This window comes from Bradysia coprophila, unplaced genomic scaffold, assembly GCF_014529535.1.
Source record: "Bradysia coprophila strain Holo2 unplaced genomic scaffold, BU_Bcop_v1 contig_138, whole genome shotgun sequence".
NCBI classification, from domain to species: Eukaryota; Metazoa; Arthropoda; class Insecta; order Diptera; family Sciaridae; genus Bradysia; species Bradysia coprophila.
In genome coordinates, this window is record NW_023503409.1 from 4257727 (window position 1) to 4279102 (window position 21376).

The 21376-nt window shown below is 37.8% G+C and overlaps 1 protein-coding gene across 1 annotated transcript; it reads left to right on the plus strand.

Moving 5' to 3' along the window:
- The first annotated feature begins 1313 nt into the window (after positions 1-1313).
- LOC119073421 lies at positions 1314-20443 on the plus strand. The gene is given in 37 exon segments (XM_037178866.1): positions 1314-3042; positions 5812-6477; positions 7635-7955; positions 8676-8854; positions 9269-9627; positions 9689-10249; positions 10324-10497; positions 10567-10740; positions 10805-10978; positions 11043-11216; positions 11281-11454; positions 11519-11692; positions 11757-11930; positions 11993-12166; positions 12229-12402; positions 12466-12639; positions 12703-12876; positions 12940-13113; positions 13177-13587; positions 13651-13824; positions 13888-14061; positions 14125-14298; positions 14362-14535; positions 14600-14773; positions 14837-15010; positions 15075-15309; positions 15311-15486; positions 15551-15961; positions 16026-16199; positions 16270-16443; positions 16514-16687; positions 16752-16925; positions 16996-17236; positions 17238-17413; positions 17478-17651; positions 17721-19006; positions 19110-20443. Coding segments are annotated over 37 exon segments (11463 nt in total). The 5' UTR covers positions 1314-1911; the 3' UTR covers positions 20418-20443.
- Positions 20444-21376: the final 933 nt, after the last annotated feature.

The window sequence follows — 21376 nt, forward strand, 5'->3', positions numbered from 1 at the left end:
CTACTCATAAAGAATAAATAGAATAAATACAAAATCCGATCAAAATTGTAAATGCTGAATAAATATCGATGCAAAACATCAATGACGAATAGAACTTGTTTTGGTAGTGTTACGTGCCTACCTATTTTTATTTTTTTAAATTGAGAATATCACATTAATAAATACCGCGCCACACATGCATACATCCGACCGGCTCAATAAGTATAATCTAACTCAACTAAATAAAAGTTTGATTAACCAAATCAATTAGATTTTTCACTCAAGCCATTTGGTATTTTATGCACTGCGATTCGGTTAAAGATATGTAGCGTGTTATTGATCTGCATCGTCACATACCAATTTTGACGACCAACGACAACTAATAATTAGATAACATTTGTTATTGACATTGATGACAGGAATTTATAATAAGCTCTACCTAACATCAACGTGTTTTATAGAAAAAAAATGTTAAAAAAAAAGAAGTAAAAGATTTCATTTGATTCTGTTGAAAATATTCAGATCAAATCAAGTAATAGATTTGAGAACTATTTTAATGATTATGCTTGTCGTCTGTGGGTAAACCTAAACATTCTAGTGTTTATACTGATTCTAGGAAGCGACGAACTACAAATTATTTGATTATGTCGAACTGTAGAAAACCTTCCATTGATTTTGCTCAATGAACGCGTAAAAGACTCAGCACGTACTAGGCAAAAATTTTCTTAAGACCAAAACAATGGTACAACTGCTCGAAAGAGTTGTAAAAAAAGGTGTCCACGTCCACTGCACAATCGATCGAAAGCCTATTAATATCGTCGATATTATGTACCCCGTTTTTTGATTATTTAAATACTAAAATTAAAATTTTTATCAAATTGCAATGTATATAACGTAAAAATGTAATAAAAACGTATCCCAATACACAAGATAAATATATCAACAAATCGTGTTAGTTGTATGTGTTCTAAACAACTAACACCATACCATGCATCAGCACTTGTGCTTAAAATCAACAAGTTGCTAAATTTTCAATATTTTTTCAAAACATTTGATCAAATTACACACACGAATATCAAATTGTTATATACATAGCACACGTCTGGTGTATAGTTATTGTTTTGCCGACAAAAAAAGTAGCCAAATTCTTAAGTTCCATTTTTCTTTTCTTTAAGATCACAACGTGTACAAAAAGCCTATATGTGTGGGGCACTAATTCAAGTATATTGAGACAAAAACAAGTAGAATCCCCTTCGAATCTCCCACTTAATGGAACTATGATCCCCACTTCCAACGTGAAAATGAATGACTTTATGTGGCAACCACGTAAAATTTTCAGTCAATGCTTTTTTGTCTCTTCAAGCGGTTAAAAATATATCGAAAAAACTATACCTTACGTGCCTCTCTCACTCGAATTCAAAATCAAACAAAAATTTCACATTATCTTACACCTACATGGATTATTAGCTCTTCTGCTAAACTAACGATTCAATGTTCTCAAGTGCCGGACAGTGCATTAGTTTATTGTGCAATATCCATTACAGTGATTAGTTTAGATATAAGAAAGTTAATATTTGCTCCAAAAAAGTGAATTTATGTTGCATATGTTGGTCTAACGATTATATAAGTCGACGATTCATTCAAAAAGTAAAATAGCGAAAAAAAGGCATTTCAGTGCTCTGTGGTATTAAGTGTGTGTTGGCTGTTTTTTTGTGAATGTATTTTATTGTTGGCTGAAGAAAATTTACATTTTACATTTGGAATAAAGTGATCGTTTATCTGTGAATTGAGTTCATAATTCACACAAATTTATTACTAAAATAATCAATGACCCATTGTGTAACTTTTGTGAGAGAAAATATCTTTGCGTTGGAAAATCATTCTGTGTTGATATTGAGTTTGTCATAAAAGTAAAATAAAAAATAATTGAAAATGGTACGCAGAGCTGCAAAAAAGGCGTCATCATCGAAATTAACTGAAACATCGTCATCATCAAAGGCCACAACAACTACATCATCAACGAGCAAGTCAACCGTCGAAAAGAGTGGGAGTCAAATCTCAATAAGCTCGGGTGTTTGTATTGCCGATGTTACTGACCTGAATAAGAGTGATTCACAAGTTTCATTTGGTAATGTTTCCACTCAATATGTTGTTACTGCACCGGAAAATCAACCAACACCTCCGAAAGAGCGAATCATTTTCGGTGGTACTCAAATTGTTGAGGTGTCGTCAACAACTGATCAACGCGATCAGCATGCCATCGACGGTAAAAACAATATGAAGAATATCGTCAGCGATGGCAATGTTCAGACCTTTGAAACGATGGAATCGTCGTCCAGTCAAACACAGTCATCGTTTTCAACGTCCAGTGAATTTAAGTCGACCACAGATGTTGATGGTAAAGTGAACACTACGTCCAGGGAATGGGGTACAAGTAAAAACAAGGCGACTAGTGACTATTTGACCTCTAAAAGCGGCACAAATATTGAACCGGAAATATTTCAATCACAAAGCCACCAAGCCGAAAAGATAAAATATGACACCGGAAATAACGGTGACAATCCTCTATATGAGGCAACCAGCATTGACTCTCAACGAAAATTGCAACAAATCGGAAATACGGCTCCGGTGGGACATAGCAGTGATCATGTCAAGAGAGTGAAATATGACGATAAATCTAAGAAATACATAACGTCGGAAGAGTCAAAAGACAGCAATGTTATCGATTCGATAACACTGCAAATGGTCACTATACCAGAAGATAATTCGTCTGCAATTAATGTCATTCAGGATCTGTCTCGAAACCGCAGCAATGTTGGATCATCATCTGCTGTGTCGAATTCGACTAATTTAACAAAACAATCCGGAACATCAATTGCATCGACGTCTAGCAATATTATTTCATCGAAACAATCCAAAACATCGAGTTCGACTGTGATGACCTCAGATGCAACAGTGACCTCAGGTTCAACTGTTGCAAGCAATATTAAAAATTCGTCGGATCAATTGAAAACAACGAATGACCAAAATGTCTCCGACACAACAACGACCTATACTTCCAAGGTAAATTGCACCTTATGATTAAGACATTATATAGTCAATAGGTCCATACCAAAAAATTTACCATCTCCAGTATTCCATTAATGCATCAAGTCTTTGTTTTTATGTTCTTTAAACCATCAAATGATGTTTGCATCATCGAAGAGTTAGAGTTAGCCATTCAAAATTTAATATAATCAATAGTTAAATACTCGGAGGTTCACTGTAGCAGTCAAATGTTCAATATGCACCCCAAATGAACCTTTTCTCCCTTATACCATACAAAGCTCAAAGTAAAATGTTGTAGAGAACACAAATTAAAAATCAATTTTTTACCTATCAATCAAGTCGTTTCCTTCACAATGTCGATGAATGCATATGATAAAGCATTAAACAATTGAATTTCGAGTTGTCAAGCATTTGCTTGTAAAATATTAGCTAATCTTCACGACTTCAATCACTTCAATTGAAAAATAAATTAATTTTTTTCAAGTCCAACAACTCAAGCTTATTACATTCTACTTTTGAAGTGTTAAGATTAAGCTAAGAACAATAATAGTGTTTCTTATAACCAAGTCATCAGTTACTAGTAGCAGCAATAAAAATTAGCAATGAACTTTGCCTTGCGTTCTCTCATATAGCTAAAGGCGAGGAAAACAAATGAAGTGCAAGTATTGAAGAATTTCTTGCTAAAAATAGAAATTATAGATTTTGCAGAATTATTGTCATTTAGCGTCCATCTTTCTAATTGATTAATTTAACAAGAGACCAGAGTCGCTTAGTCACTTAATTTTTATATTGCAATGGAACACAAAGTTTGATTTGTATTAATTTTGCTTTAACGAGTGTGTGACCCGTCGTATGGACCTCTGTTCGTATTAGTGTAAACATTTTCTATCTTTTGTCTTGCTTTACTGGTTATTAGAATGAACTTTATTTTTTGACTTATATTTATGGCGTCTGTGGAAAGATAATTTTTTATATGCCGCTGTTTTCGAAAATAAGTTGCAGAGTCAATGCATTGATATTCCTAAAAATTATGGATTAAAATATATTTTCTATCAAAAGCTTAAACAAATGATTTCAGTTTTGTCTAGTGTCTAGCGAAACGTCGTTGGATCTACATTACGTGACCTAATTAAAGTATTGTAAAATCACACTAAATTTGAAAATTTTCTCCGTGATTTTGCATAGTAGAGTAGATCTACTCTGCTATTGTTTAAAAAAAAAAATTAAGACTGAGCATTTCATTCCACTCGTGAAAATCAAAGAAATATTGAGCACGCTAACTTCTAGCAGTAGCAGTGCTGTGGCACGTTCGATTATAGTTTCAATGTGGGCAGAATTTTATTTCGGATCTGTTTTGGAAGTGCATTCTAAAAACTATTCTGACTCTCTTCAGTGTTCTTCGACCCAATTCCCGTCAGTTAAATTTAACAACAAAACAATCCCAATGCCACTATAAGCATACCCCACGGGCCCGACACTGTTCACGCTATTCCTCATTTTTTAAATGCTGCTATTCAAAGAGTGTCCAGCCCGTGGTATACCCGGACTGCTGACAGCTGTTAAATCTAACAGCGATGACGATCACTGTTCCGTAGAAGTTATCAACGTAGATGTTATCAATTATATCCTATTATGCACTAAAAAACCATAGCACTGCGTCTAGCACGAACAGCCATTATTCCAACGTCAAAAAGCCTCTAAATTTTCAAATATATATGCGTGTACGATTGCATGTGTTGTGTGTTTTTATTCACACTTAGAAATCTAGCCTCCCATCTTTACGAGAAATCCAATACCTATTTTGATTGCATAAGCCTCCGAATATTTCTTATGTTCATGCCAGAAGCAGAGCTGTGAAAAAACTAATGAATTAAATAATCTCTAAACGAAATATGAACTGGGATCACTTTATTCAGCTCATTAATGTTGTTATTAAACTGAGTGATATTTGAAAGACAATATTGTGCGCCCATTACATTCGATGCATATTATTCATATACCCACCAGTTGCCGCGAGAGCGTGCCATTCATCTAAATATTTATTGCTTTACGAGGAAACCAGTCTCTCTTACATTGTCTGATCGTAGTGTATGTTCTCTTTCTAACGAATTTTTAGGAATTATAAAAAATGTACAATTTAAATATGGTAACAATGGCTTAACAATTCGGTCCCCTTGTACTGCACGAGGATATTAATACGACACAAGCATGAGTTTTTTTGCCTACCTACATTAAAATTATCTGAATTTTTCAAATGAATGCTATACTTATGCGGATTTAAAATAGCATTTTCCAATCACATTGAAAACACTAAATATAGTCTGAGAGTATTCACTTTCGTATCTCAATAGGTTTTTCGATACGTAATATAGCTACGTAATATAGTTCTGTTAGCATAGGAAATGGTATTATGTTACTGTCCCGTCCCAATAATAATTTAGAATTCACTAACATCAATCGTTCAACTCAAATATCAAATGCAACAAAACTGTTCGTAAATATTAGTTGACCTATAATTTCCGCTGTTTATTATTTTTTCATATTTTTTTTTGCGACCTTACATATGACGAATTTGATATTCAAACAGCGAAAAAAGCTTAATAGAAAACAGTTTCCTTTCCATTGTTGACTATTTAATTACTTTAGCGTATTTCACACAAATTTAACATATTCCCGGCATTCAAGCTGGCCTTGCAAGAAAAGATGGTAGCGCAGTTTAATAAAAAAAAACTTAGACATTACTGAATAAACCGACTAATTGATCATTTCTTGCATATTTCATAGGTATATGATGATAAAACAAAGACATGGAACATTCTGAATGAATCTACAATTAGTGAAAAGGATGTTGTCGTCAAGGATGGAAAGACTCAGCGCGATACTGGGAATAAGGTTATCGCATCTTCCAGTACGAATGAAAACTTGAATAGATCAAAAAATGTTGCGTCTAGTCAATCATCAAAGGAACTAATGTCCAAATCTTCCAACAAAACGGAACAGATAACCACTTCTTCCAGCACGTCCTCAACATCTCAACAAGTGTTTGACGAAAAAACGAAGCGTTGGCGTGAGGTCGATGAAAAAACAATTAAAAAGACGAGACCCTCTGTGGTTCGATACGTAAGCCAAGAGTCGGACGGAACCATAACGACAACGTACAAAAAGAAAAAATTCAACAGAAATACCGGCAAATGGACAACGGTTGAAGAGAAAGTCTATAAAAATTTGAATGCAAATGAAACAATTCCCGAAATGATGGACGACATTACGAATATTACGACGACCACATATCAAACCAAAATATTTGACTCTAAAACGAATACTTGGAAGGTGGTTGACGAGAAATCCTTTACTGACACGCATACAACGGTTCCACGGGATATTGTTGAAGAAATTGAACGGGATCAAGCCGATGTTGCAAATATTACGACAACTACTGAAATAACGAAGGTGAGTGGAAACTCTTTAATCGATAAAAACGATCATGTAATATTGCATTTACCCACGTAAGTTTATACCTAATGTGCCGATTGATGGTATTAGTATATTACTTCCGAGGTTCCAAGGTGTGTATTTGATAAGTGGTCAAATAACAACTTGGAACCTCGTAAGTACAATGCTTTACGTGTTACGGTATATTTCATTTTCATTTACATTGCCTAATCATGTAAAGCATTGTACTTACAAGGTTCCAAGTTGTTATTCGACAAGTGAGGAATACAGCCCTCCCCTTCGGGTCGGGCTGTAACACCCCACAAATCAAATACACAACTTGGAACCTCTGAAGTAATATACTATTACGTGATTAGGCAATTTAAATGAAAATGAATCATGTCGGAACACGTAAAAGCTATTTTATTGAATCAATTCGTTAATAGCGAAAAGTTTCGCGGGCTTCTTTGGGAAGGTTGCTCTTTTCGAAAAGTGTAGATCTAACGTGCACTAACAGGACGGCTCTCGAATCTCAACATTTCAGGTCTTACCTGAAACATAAAATCAACCTAAACCATTTGTACCTGAACCTATACCCAAAATCTATAAAATCTTTAGCAGTTCAACAAAGAGTGTCTGGGGCGCGAAAATAGCTATTTTCCCATGTATTAAAAGCAGAATAAAATATTTTCGGCGCTTCATTCGATATTTTAATAATTACGACGAGTCCACGTAAAACTAAACAATGTTTTCTTCCTGACAAGTGATTGAATGTAGAGGGCCGAAAAGTGCAAATTAATTTCAAGAGCAGGTGAAAACCGCAATCATTTTTTTTTTATTTGTAGAAAATCATGAATTCTAAATTATTCAAAAGATTATGTCTCAAAGAATAAACCTTGGACATAACTTGACAAACTAATGAAGATCAATCAAATAATAGAGTTTTCTCTTCGAAAAAAATTGGGATCACTTTATTCAGCTCATTAGTGTTGTTAACAAACTGCGTGGTATTTGAAAGACTATAATATTCTGCACCCATTTATATTCGCTGAATGTTATTCATATACCCACCAGTTGCCGCAAGAACGTGTCATTCATCTAAATATATTACTTTATGAGGAAACCAGATGAATTGAGCAATGCTAATGACATTTTTTTTTTACATCCATTTTCAGATATATGATGCAAACACAAATTCTTGGAAAATTGTTGACAAGCATTCGCACACCGATTTCGTTGAGAAAATTGTTGACCATCCCCGAGAAACAATTATAATCGATGATATCACTGATATCACTAATATTAGAAATGAACGACATTTTGATGAAACTCGAACGGATATATCGAATATTAAGGACATTAACAACATTACTAATATCACCAACAAACAAACGTTCAACCAAACGGATACTGACAAAAATTCAACTATTGTGTACGACAGCATCAACATTGATCGGAAAGTTTTCAAAGATACCACGTCAGTTATTGATGAAAAGGTAATTTTAAATGGATGAAGTGACCTTGAGAGGCGACGTATACTATTCATTAAATTATATCGACGCAATGAAAAAGTGTGTTCTTTAAGTGCAAGTTTATTAGTCTTAGGTGGAGTCATTCGTATTACGAATCATTGACACTAGAGTGAAGATTGGAAATGCAATACAACATTTTTGTAGTATAGTCGAATAGTTGAGAATACTAGAAGCTTTTTGGATTCTTTTTTAGATTAGACGAGGGAGTGAATCTTTTCTCTGGGCTCCCTTTCAAACTTTGCTTTTCCATAAGGTTCATCCCACTTAATCTCTTCAGCTGAAAATTTATAAAGATTTAATTTAAGTTTTTTGAGAACTTGAGTGATGTGATCTTTAACCGTATGTACATACAATTTAACCTAGCCCCCACCGTTAAATTTCTAATCTGAGTAGTGAGAAGTTGATCAGAAAATAATTCTTTTTTTTAGAGTCAAGCGAACTTATAACTTTTTTTTTTGGGTTACATTTCGAGTTGTGGTGAAATTAAAAGGGTTTCTTTTTCCTAGAAGTTTCAGTAGAATTTTCAAAATAAAAATAATTGAAACAAAATTGGATGGGTGGGTAAGGGTCTGCAAATGCATTCAAACTTACCAACTTAAAAATTCTAATTCTTACTCCCATTTCTATCAGAACCTCAGCTTTGGTTGTTGCGTTTAAACTATTATGGAACTAATCTAATTACAGACTGACGTGAAGAAAACAAGTGGTTCTGATGTCGTTGATCGTTCAATTACAATCTCTAAAACGAAAGACAACGAAATTATCGACGAACTCAACAAGAATAAAACTAAAACTACAAAAACGTTGCAAACGTTTACAAGTGCCCATCAAGACCAATGCATATGTGAGATATGTACTTGCGGGTATGTTAAAGAAAAAGAAGGCAGAGAAAATTAAGACGTTTCAATTACAATCCAATTTTCTTTGATCATTCCATATGTATTACCAACGTTAAGACATTTACGTATTATGCACCCATATTAGACAGTTTTCGCGAATGGCGTATAACTTATAAGTTAGAAATTATAAGTAACCTTCCGGAACTTTTAGTATGAAAATCTGACCTATAATTTCCAACTTATAAGTTGACCTATAAGTTACACGTCATTTGCGCGCGAACGAACTATTATGTACATTCCAGTGTATATCGCATGTGGAATGAATAATCATTGCAAATGTGACTTCTTTATTTTCTCCCAACTGTAAGGACTGTAAAGTTGATAGTGCTTTACTGATGGTCGAACTGAAATCCGTAATGCAATAATTTTCTAATTCAGACGACATAGATGTACCCATGATACTTCAACAACAAAAATCACCGTTTCAACTGACGACAAATTTAGTGAATCAGTTTCTGCATATAAAACTGATTTCGACAAAAAAACAACAGATTTACACCAAATTCGAGCTGAAATCAAACGACCTACTGATAACCTAAAACCTGAGGGTGATTTCGAGAGACCAGAAAAGACGAAATATGAACCTGCCGAAAGACCATCTCAGGTCAAACGTCAAGATAATTTGCGCCCAGAAGGGGATTTTTTCACTCCAGAAAAAGAGAAATTTCGGCCCGCCGAGAAGACAGTTGCGGTTAGACCTCATGATAATTTGGTAGTATCGTCCGGAGATTTTGATGGTAATAGCTATATCCCCTTAGATCTAAGAGAGTACAAATTGTCACTATATGAATATTTTAGGTAAAACAACGAGCATGTCAGAATACACTGGTGAAACAACTGAACGAGTTACTCCTATTAGACGTAATACATGGACAAAAATTGAAGGGGAAATGACTACAAGTACAACATCAACTTCTGAATATGTGAACCATTCGGCGAATCTTGAGAAAGTGACTATTAAAAAGGCCACAGACAATCTAAAGACTGTTGGTGAAACTGATTTCACTACAACAAATATGACTGACTATACAGAATCTGAAGTGACTTACGTGAGACCAAGGCAGCGTACTTGGACAAAAGATGATTTTGATAAGTTTTACCAGCGTGTTGATGAAAAACGAACAACAACTTCTCAAGACAACTATACAAATATAACGCAGACCACAGATTCCAGACAAACAATCATTAAACACGAAGACAATCTGAAAATGCAAGGAGAATTTTATACTCCAGAAAAACCACAATTTAAACAAACAGAACGACCTACAGCTGTTCGACCCATTGACAATTTAAAGCCAGAAGGAGAATTTGAAAGACAAGAAAAGCCAAAATATCAACCAGCAGACATACCGAAAGGAGGTGAACTTAAAATAAGATTATTCATGAGACATGATAAAAATTTAATGTAATTTCGATCTCAATAATTTACATAGTTAAACGTGATGACAACTTGCGTATGGAAGGTGAGTTTTACACACCTGAAAAAACCGCTTTCCGTCCTGCTGAGCGACCTCAGCAAGTAAAGCCAACAGATAACTTAAAGCCTGAGGGACAGTTTGAGAGACCAAGTAAAGAAGCATATAAACCAGCAGATATTCCACGAGCTGGTAGGTTTATCGAAATTCAAGTAACACTTCATAGAACCATACTCACTCTGACCTTTACATCAAACATAGTAAAACCCGAAGACAATCTTCGCCCTGAAGGCCAATTCTATACTCCTGAAAAAACTGCGTTCCGTCCTGCTGATCGTCCTCAACAAGTTAGACCTGAGGATAATCTGAAGCCTGAAGGCAAATTCGAAAGACCAGTAAAGGAGTCTTATCGTCCAGCTGATATTCCACAGGCTGGTAAGTTTATCGAAATTGTAATAGTACTTAGAAGGACTCAATTTAACCGTTACATTAAATATAGTGAGACCTGAAGACAATCTTCGTCCTGAAGGCCAATTCTATGCTCCTGAAAAAACTGCGTTCCGTCCTGCTGATCGTCCTCAACAAATTAGACCTGAGGATAATCTGAAGCCTGAAGGAAAATTCGAAAGGCCAGTAAAGGAGTCTTATCGTCCAGCTGATATTCCACAGGCTGGTAAGTTTACAGAAATTGTATTAATACTTCAAAGGACTCACTTTAACCGTTACATCGAAAATAGTGAGACCTGAAGACAATCTTCGACCAGAAGGTCAATTCTATACTCCAGAGAAAACTGCGTTCCGCCCTGCTGATCGTCCTCAACAAGTAAGGCCTGAGGATAATCTCAGACCCGAAGGCAAATTTGAAAGACCAGTGAAAGAGTCTTATCGTCCAGCTGATATTCCACAGGCCGGTAAGTTTATCGAAATTGTAATAGTACTTAGAAGGACTCAATTTAACCGTTACATTAAATATAGTGAGACCTGAAGACAATCTTCGCCCTGAAGGCCAATTCTATACTCCTGAAAAAACTGCGTTCCGTCCTGCTGATCGTCCTCAACAAATTAGACCTGAGGATAATCTGAAGCCTGAAGGAAAATTCGAAAGGCCAGTAAAGGAATCTTATCGTCCAGCTGATATTCCACAGGCTGGTAAGTTTACAGAAATTGTATTAATACTTCAAAGGACTCACTTTAACCGTTACATTGAAAATAGTGAGACCTGAAGACAATCTTCGACCAGAAGGTCAATTCTATACTCCAGAGAAAACTGCGTTCCGTCCTGCTGATCGTCCTCAACAAATTAGACCTGAGGATAATCTAAGGCCAGAAGGCAAATTCGAAAGACCAGTGAAAGAGGCTTATCGTTCAGCTGATATACCGCAGGCTGGTAAGTTTATTGAAATTAAATTAAAACTTCAAAGGACTTAATCTAACCGTTGCATCAAAAATAGTGAGACCCGAAGACAATCTTCGACCCGAAGGTCAATTTTATACTCCAGAGAAAACTGAGTTCCGTCCTGCGGATCGTCCTCAACAAATAAGACCTGAAGATAATCTGAAGCCTGAAGGCAAATTCGAAAGACCAGTGAAAGAGTCTTATCGTCCAGCTGATATTCCACAGGCTGGTAAGTTTACCGAAATTTTATTAATACTTCCAACAACTCATTAACCTTTACATCAAAAATAGTGAGACCTGAAGACAATCTTCGACCAGAAGGTCAATTCTATACTCCAGAGAAAACTGCGTTCCGTCCTGCTGATCGTCCTCAACAAATTAGACCTGAGGATAATCTCAGGCCCGAAGGCAAATTCGAAAGACCAGTGAAAGAGTCTTATCGTCCAGCTGATATTCCACAGGCTGGTAAGTTTACCGAAATTTTATTAATACTTCCAACAACTCATTAACCTTTACATCAAAAATAGTGAGACCTGAAGACAATCTTCGACCAGAAGGTCAATTCTATACTCCAGAGAAAACTGCGTTCCGTCCTGCTGAACGTCCTCAACAAATTAGACCTGAAGATAATCTGAAGCCTGAAGGTAAATTTGAGAGACCAGTGAAAGAGGCTTATCGTTCAGCTGATATACCGCAGGCCGGTAAGTTAACCGAAATTGTAGTAGTACTTCGGAGGACTCAATTTAACCGTTACATAAAAATAGTGAGACCTGAAGACAATCTTCGCCCCGAAGGCCAGTTCTATACACCGGAGAAAATTGCTTTCCGTCCTGCTGATCGTCCTCAACAAATAAGACCTGAAGATAATCTGAAGCCTGAAGGCAAATTCGAAAGACCAGTGAAAGAGGCTTATCGTTCAGCTGATATACCACAGGCTGGTAAGTTTATCGAAATTGTAGTAGTACTTCGGAGGACTCAATTTAACCGTTACATAAAAATAGTGAGACCTGAAGACAATCTTCGGCCCGAAGGCCAGTTCTATACTCCGGAGAAAATTGCTTTCCGTCCTGCTGATCGTCCTCAACAAATAAGACCTGAAGATAATCTGAAGCCTGAAGGCAAATTCGAAAGACCAGTGAAAGAGGCTTATCGTTCAGCTGATATACCACAGGCTGGTAAGTTTATCGAAATTGTAGTAGTACTTCGGAGGACTCAATTTTACCGTTACATAAAAATAGTGAGACCTGAAGACAATCTTCGGCCCGAAGGCCAGTTCTATACTCCGGAGAAAATTGCTTTCCGTCCTGCTGATCGTCCTCAACAAATTAGACCTGAAGATAATCTGAAGCCCGAAGGCAAATTCGAAAGACCAGTGAAGGAGGCTTACCGCTCAGCTGATATACCACAGGCTGGTAAGTTTATCGAAATTGTAGTAGTACTTCGGAGGACTCAATTTAACCGTTACATAAAAATAGTGAGACCTGAAGACAATCTTCGGCCCGAAGGCCAGTTCTATACTCCGGAGAAAATTGCTTTCCGTCCTGCTGATCGTCCTCAACAAATTAGACCTGAAGATAATCTGAAGCCCGAAGGCAAATTCGAAAGACCAGTGAAGGAGGCTTACCGCTCAGCTGATATACCACAGGCTGGTAAGTTTATCGAAATTGTAGTAGTACTTCGGAGGACTCAATTTAACCGTTACATAAAAATAGTGAGACCTGAAGACAATCTTCGGCCCGAAGGCCAGTTCTATACTCCGGAGAAAATTGCTTTCCGTCCTGCTGATCGTCCTCAACAAATTAGACCTGAAGATAATCTGAAACCTGAAGGCAAATTCGAAAGACCAGTGAAGGAGGCTTACCGCTCAGCTGATATACCACAGGCTGGTAAGTTTATCGAAATTGTAGTAGTACTTCGGAGGACTCAATTTAACCGTTACATAAAAATAGTGAGACCTGAAGACAATCTTCGGCCCGAAGGCCAGTTCTACACTCCGGAGAAAATTGCTTTCCGTCCTGCTGATCGTCCTCAACAAATAAGACCTGAAGATAATCTGAAGCCTGAAGGCAAATTCGAAAGACCAGTGAAAGAGGCTTATCGTTCAGCTGATATACCACAGGCTGGTAAGTTTATCGAAATTGTAGTAGTACTTCGGAGGACTCAATTTAACCGTTACATAAAAATAGTGAGACCTGAAGACAATCTTCGGCCCGAAGGCCAGTTCTATACTCCGGAGAAAATTGCTTTCCGTCCTGCTGATCGTCCTCAACAAATTAGACCTGAAGATAATCTGAAACCTGAAGGCAAATTCGAAAGACCAGTGAAGGAGGCTTACCGCTCAGCTGATATACCACAGGCTGGTAAGTTTATCGAAATTGTAGTAGTACTTCGGAGGACTCAATTTAACCGTTACATAAAAATAGTGAGACCTGAAGACAATCTTCGGCCCGAAGGCCAGTTCTATACTCCGGAGAAAATTGCTTTCCGTCCTGCTGATCGTCCTCAACAAATAAGACCTGAAGATAATCTGAAGCCTGAAGGCAAATTCGAAAGACCAGTGAAAGAGGCTTATCGTTCAGCTGATATACCACAGGCTGGTAAGTTTATCGAAATTGTAGTAGTACTTCGGAGGACTCAATTTAACCGTTACATAAAAATAGTGAGACCTGAAGACAATCTTCGGCCCGAAGGCCAGTTCTATACTCCGGAGAAAATTGCTTTCCGTCCTGCTGATCGTCCGCAACAAATTAGACCTGAAGATAATCTGAAGCCCGAAGGTAAATTCGAAAGACCAGTGAAGGAGGCTTACCGCTCAGCTGATATACCACAGGCCGGTAAGTCTATCAAAATTGTAGTAGTACTTACAACGACTCACTTTAACCGTTACATCAAAAATAGTGAGACCTGAAGACAACCTTCGACCGGAAGGTCAATTCTATACTCCAGAGAAAACTGCGTTCCGTCCTGCTGAACGTCCTCAACAAATTAGACCTGAAGATAATCTGAAGCCCGAAGGCAAATTCGAAAGACCAGTGAAGGAGGCTTACCGCTCAGCTGATATACCACAGGCTGGTAAGTTTATCGAAATTGTAGTAGTACTTCGGAGGACTCAATTTAACCGTTGCATTAAAATAGTGAGACCTGAAGACAATCTTCGCCCTGAAGGCCAGTTCTATACTCCAGAGAAAATTGCTTTCCGTCCCGCTGATCGTCCTCAACAAATTAGACCTGAGGATAATCTAAGGCCAGAAGGCAAATTCGAAAGACCAGTGAAAGAGTCTTATCGTCCAGCTGATATTCCACAGGCTGGTAAGTTTACCGAAATTGTATTAATACTTCCAACAACTCACTTCAAACTTTACATCAAAAATAGTGAGACCTGAAGACAATCTTCGACCAGAAGGTCAATTCTATACTCCAGAGAAAACTGCGTTCCGTCCTGCTGATCGTCCTCAACAAATTAGACCTGAGGATAATCTCAGGCCCGAAGGCAAATTCGAAAGACCAGTGAAGGAGGCTTACCGCTCAGCTGATATACCACAGGCTGGTAAGTTTATCGAAATTGTAGTAGTACTTCGGAGGACTCAATTTTACCGTTGCACTAAATATAGTGAGACCTGAAGACAATCTTCGCCCTGAAGGACAGTTCTATACTCCGGAGAAAATTGCTTTCCGTCCTGCTGATCGTCCTCAACAAATTAGACCTGAGGATAATCTAAGGCCAGAAGGCAAATTCGAAAGACCTGTGAAAGAGTCTTATCGTCCAGCTGATATTCCACAGGCTGGTAAGTTTACCGAAACTGTATGAATACTTCCAACAACTCACTTTAACTTTTACATCAAAAATAGTGAGACCCGAAGACAATCTTCGACCAGAAGGTCAATTCTACACTCCAGAGAAAACTTCGTTCCGTCCTGCTGATCGTCCTCAACAAATTAGACCTGAGGATAATCTCAGGCCCGAAGGCAAATTCGAAAGACCAGTGAAGGAAGCTTACCGCTCAGCTGATATACCACAGGCTGGTAAGTTTATCGAAATTGTAGTAGTACTTCGGAGGACTCAATTTAACCGTTGCATTAAAATAGTGAGACCTGAAGACAATCTTCGCCCTGAAGGCCAGTTCTATACTCCGGAGAAAATTGCTTTCCGTCCCGCTGATCGTCCTCAACAAATTAGACCTGAGGATAATCTAAGGCCAGAAGGCAAATTCGAAAGACCTGTGAAAGAGTCTTATCGTCCAGCTGATATTCCACAGGCTGGTAAGTTTACCGAAATTGTATTAATACTTCCAACAACTCACTTCAACCTTTACATCAAAAATAGTGAGACCTGAAGACAATCTTCGACCAGAAGGTCAATTCTATACTCCAGAAAAATCTGCGTTCCGTCCTGCTGATCGTCCTCAACAAATTAGACCAGAGGATAATCTGAGGCCCGAAGGCAAATTCGAAAGACCAGTGAAAGAGTCTTATCGTCCAGCTGATATACCCCAGGCCGGTAAGTCTATCAAAATTGTAGTGACAATTCAAAAGGACCAAACTTAATCTAACGGTTACATCAAAAATAGTGAAACCTGAAGACAATCTTCGACCTGAAGGTCAATTCTATACTCCGGAGAAAACTGCTTTCCGTCCTGCTGATCGTCCTCAACAAATTAGACCAGAGGATAATCTCAGACCCGAAGGCAAATTTGAAAGACCAGTGAAAGAGTCTTATCGTCCAGCTGATATACCCCAGGCCGGTAAGTCTATCGAAATTGTTGTAACAATTCAAAAGGACCAAGCCTAATCTAAATGTTACGTCAAAAATAGTGAAACCTGAAGACAATCTTCGTCCCGAAGGTCAGTTCTATACACCAGAGAAAACTGCGTTCCGCCCTGCTGATCGTCCTCAACAAATTAGACCAGAGGATAATCTCAGGCCCGAAGGCAAATTCGAAAGACCAGTGAAAGAGTCGTATCGCCCAGCTGATATACCACAGGCCGGTAAGTCTATCGAAATCGCAGTAGGACTTCAATAGACTCAATCTAACTATTACATCAAAAATAGTGAAACCTGAAGACAATCTTCGACCAGAAGGTCAATTCTACACTCCAGAGAAAACTGCGTTCCGTCCGGCTGATCGTCCCCAACAGGTTAGACATGAGGATAATCTGAGACCCGAAGGCAAATTTGAAAGACCAGTAAAGGAATCTTATCGTCCAGCTGATATTCCACAGGCCGGTAAGTCTATCAAAATTGTAGTAACAATTCAAAAGGACCATACTCATTCTAACCATTTCATCAAAAATAGTGAAACCTGAAGACAATCTTCGACCAGAAGGTCAATTCTACACTCCAGAGAAAACTGCGTTCCGTCCTGCTGATCGTCCTCAGCAGGTCAGACCTGAGGATAATCTGAGACCAGAAGGCAAATTTGAAAGACCAGTAAAGGAATCTTATCGTCCAGCTGATATTCCGCAGGCCGGTAAGTCTGTCGAAATTGTAGTAACAATTCAAAAGGACCATGCTCATTCTAACCATTTTATCAAAAATAGTGAAACCTGAAGACAATCTTCGACCAGAAGGTCAATTCTACACTCCGGTAAAAACTGCGTTCCGCCCTGCTGATCGTCCTCAACAAGTTAGACCTGAGGATAATCTGAGACCCGAAGGCAAATTCGAAAGACCAGTGAAAGAGTCTTATCGCCCAGCTGATATACCACTGGCTGGTAAGTGTACCATAATTGTATTAATACTTCAAAGGACTCAATCTAACCGTTACATGAACAATAGTGAAACCGGAAGACAATCTTCGACCAGAAGGTCAATTCTACACTCCAGAGAAGACTGCGTTCCGTCCGGCTGATCGTCCCCAACAGGTTAGACATGAGGATAATCTGAGACCCGAAGGCAAATTTGAAAGACCAGTAAAGGAGTCTTATCGTCCAGCTGATATACCACAGGCCGGTAAGTCTATCGAAATTGTAATAACACTTAAAAAGACCATATTCAATCTTACTGTTCCATCAAAAATAGTGAAACCTGAAGACAATCTTCGACCAGAAGGACAGTTTTATACTCCGGAGAAAACAGCGTTCCGTCCTGCTGATCGTCCTCAACAAATTAAACCAGAGGATAATCTAAGGCCCGAAGGAAAGTTTGATACCCCAGTTAAAGAATCGTTTAGGCCAGCTGAACGACCCAAGCAGATACGTCGAGAAGACAATTTAAAACCGGAAGGAAAGATGTATATTCCCGAAAAGACAGAGTTTAAGTCGACCGAGAAACGAAAACAAGTACGTCACAATGATAATTTGACTACTGAAGGCGAAATGCACATTTACAAGAAAAATGAAATAGTCAACGGAACTGTGGAAAAAACTAACATAATTCGTCACGAGGACAATCTCAAGATCACTGGCCAATTTGTTGATATGGTTGCTAAGGATGACTACAGCGTAACATCTGGTGAAAGGGCAAAGGCTGTAAGACAAGAAGATAATTTGAAAGTTGAAGGAAAATTCACGTCTGCCAGATCTTCTGACGACTATCGCTCAGTTAGGGCTGAAAAAGTGGTGGTAGTAAAAACTAAAGATAATTTGAAATTAGAAGGAAATTTCGAAGATCACACTAAGCGTGACGATTACACCGTTATTAAAGGCGAGCGTGTTGATGTGGTAAGGCGTCCAGATAATTTAAAACTAGAGGGTGAATTTGACAGGCCCGAACAACGTAAATTTGAACCAAGTCCCCGGCCTAAAGCAACTAAGCCAGTTGATAACTTGAGAGTTACCGGTGATTTCGAAGGAAAGTCTTCAGTGCAAAAATCTGAATTTAAAAATGTAAAGGGAGAACGTAGTGAAATAGTCAAGCACAGCGATCAAATTACCTTAAACACTGGTACCATGTCCAAAACAACGACGAATTCAGATTCGTTCGACAAAAAGACTGTAGTTCAGCCCAAACAACCTCGTAAGAATAACATGCAGTCCAGTATTTCGTTAGGAACTGACACAAATACGATGAAGACAACAAACCAAATGAATTATACCTCAACGCGTAATGTGAATAAACAAAATGTGGTTTATGAAACGAAAGAAGACCGCAAGGATTCGAATGGTTTGAGAGATGGTACTATTGCAATTACTACAATGAAAGTGACAACAGTTTTGGCTAACGAAAAGAAGCAGGGCCCTCAGCCGCCAGAAATAATCAAAACAGCAAAACAAACGAGAGTGCATGAAGAAACCAATAAGACATTGTCAAAATCTAACGTTATAAATCAGACCAATATCATCAATGAATCGAACATCGTAAATCAGGTATGTAAACACCATCTCGACAACTATCCACATTTGGTGTTGGAATGGGCTATATCGGTTTTCGGGTCATAGTTCAATTTATTAACTTTGTGATTATTTACAGATTGATACCGTGGACACAAAGAGCACCCACATACAAAACGATTCTAAAACATCGATATCATCAAACGTTATCAACCGACAATCGGCCATCAAAGACAATTCAAACATAAAAAATCGATCTTCAAATATATTGAATACAGATGTGAGCGGTCAGTCGATGGAATCAAAAAGTACCAGCAGCAGAAATACTTCAAATCATCAATCGACCATTAATGGTAACTTAAGTATCAAGAACCGATCCTCAGATATATTGAACACAGGTGCGAACGGCCATACATTGGAATCTTCTACAAGCAGCACCAGTAGATCTACCAATGTTATAAATGATGGAGGCACCACAATAACCAGAACTTCCAAAACGGAATCCAGTTCCGCTAATATCAAGAACAGATCATCAGACATATTAAACACTGAAAATAGATCGACAAGCGTCACAACTAACAGCTCATCGAATATGAAAAATCGATCGTCAGATATTCTTAACAGTGGTCACTCCTTAGAGTCATCCAATCAAAAACGTGCGATGTCCACAACCAGTCAGGCTGACAAAATAACAAACCAATTAAATTTGAGAGGAAATTCGTCGATAGAAAATCGATCGTCTAGCAATAATATTATCCATTCCGATAGTCACCACCGGTCGATAAACAATATTACAAATTGTGCTGTTCACAATTCCAGCCACAACGCAACAACATCAATAAATAAGTCTACAACCCATTCCGAACAAAGGCGAGATTATGTTAATTCGAATGCATCATCTGTGGACCAGAAACAACACCATCGTAAGAATACCCTTACATCCAGAGAAGACGTTAGCAACTCGGTGTTTCATCGTAAAGACGGTATCGTCTCTAATTCAAATGAAGCAGTACATTCGAATAGTCTAAGTACAGCAGCTGCCATACAAAGGAAGAGCATATCGAATTTACACGATCAGGCGTTATACACGTCATCGAATCGAAAGAGTTACAGCACCATACATCGCAATGAAAAGGAGATAGAGAGAAGTGGCCAGAATTGGTCACACAGTCATAATATAACAGGTGGCGGTGATTTTTACGGCAAGGCCGAATCGAAGAGCTACGGAAACTTTAGTGGGCACAATCGTAATGATCGCGTTGTTACGAAACGAAGCGTTAATCAGTCAAGTATTGTATTAGGTGACGGTTCCTCATCGGGGGCTAGCATGTACAAGCGAGAATATGTTAAGGTGCACGACGGTCCATGTCCAGCAGCTCATATCGACAAGGGAACGTTCCAACATACTCGCGATACAAAAACGCATACGTTTTACTCAAGGCGATAGTGCTTTTTTGTGCAAAATAATTTTTTTTTAAAGAATAATCCTGTTATATAGGTATACCTTCCAATATTTCCGCGCTTAGCTAACCATATTTTTGCTTTTTTGTTCAATGTTTTTTTTATAATTTTTATATATTATCCGTGTCATCATTTATTTGAATAAATAAAAAAAATTAAACAAACTCGTTCAGACAAATGCAAGAATGTTAAAAGCGAGGTTACAAGAGTCTTTAATCGAAGTCTATCTGATAATGGTGTGAAGCTGAAGAATCAAGAATCATGTCATAAGTTCATCGTGTCAGTAGAACATTGACATAAAATGGTAACTAATTGACTTAATTTTAAATGGCTTTCCTTTTTTTCATTGAAGAGCTGGACTAATTTTCGGCAAATGAACTGCAAAATTCGGCTTAGCCTTGAAGGGTTCTACTTGAAAGGTTTAATAAATTGACATAGAGGCACACAAAAATTAATTCAACTAATTTACCAAAAGCCAAAATTAAAATCTATTTTCAAAAGCTGATCCCCAATTTCTCAGGTTATGTCAGATCCAATATAATACAAACTCTCCTGACTCTTACCCTGAAGATTTTATTGTAAATTTTATGCGAACAATAACAGTACGACCGGGTAGAAAACATAGTTCTGGAACTTACCTGATCGCTGTAAAGGTGTGTCATTTTCACGACGGTTACAATGATTGATATATAGCATTTCACGCCACTATTCTTAGTGTAATCACACTATCACCAGTTGCTCATTTACTCCCTAATTGGTCGCTTTAAGAACTTGATGTACAAAGAAACGCGAAATTATTCCCATTCCCGTAAGAATCTACGATCAATTTGAGATGTCAGTGAAGGCGCGACCTTGTAATGTTATGGGTGTGGATGCGATCAAATGCAGATTCGCGTGTGATCGGCTCCAAACTTGAAGACTTCTAAACCAACAATTGAATTCCAT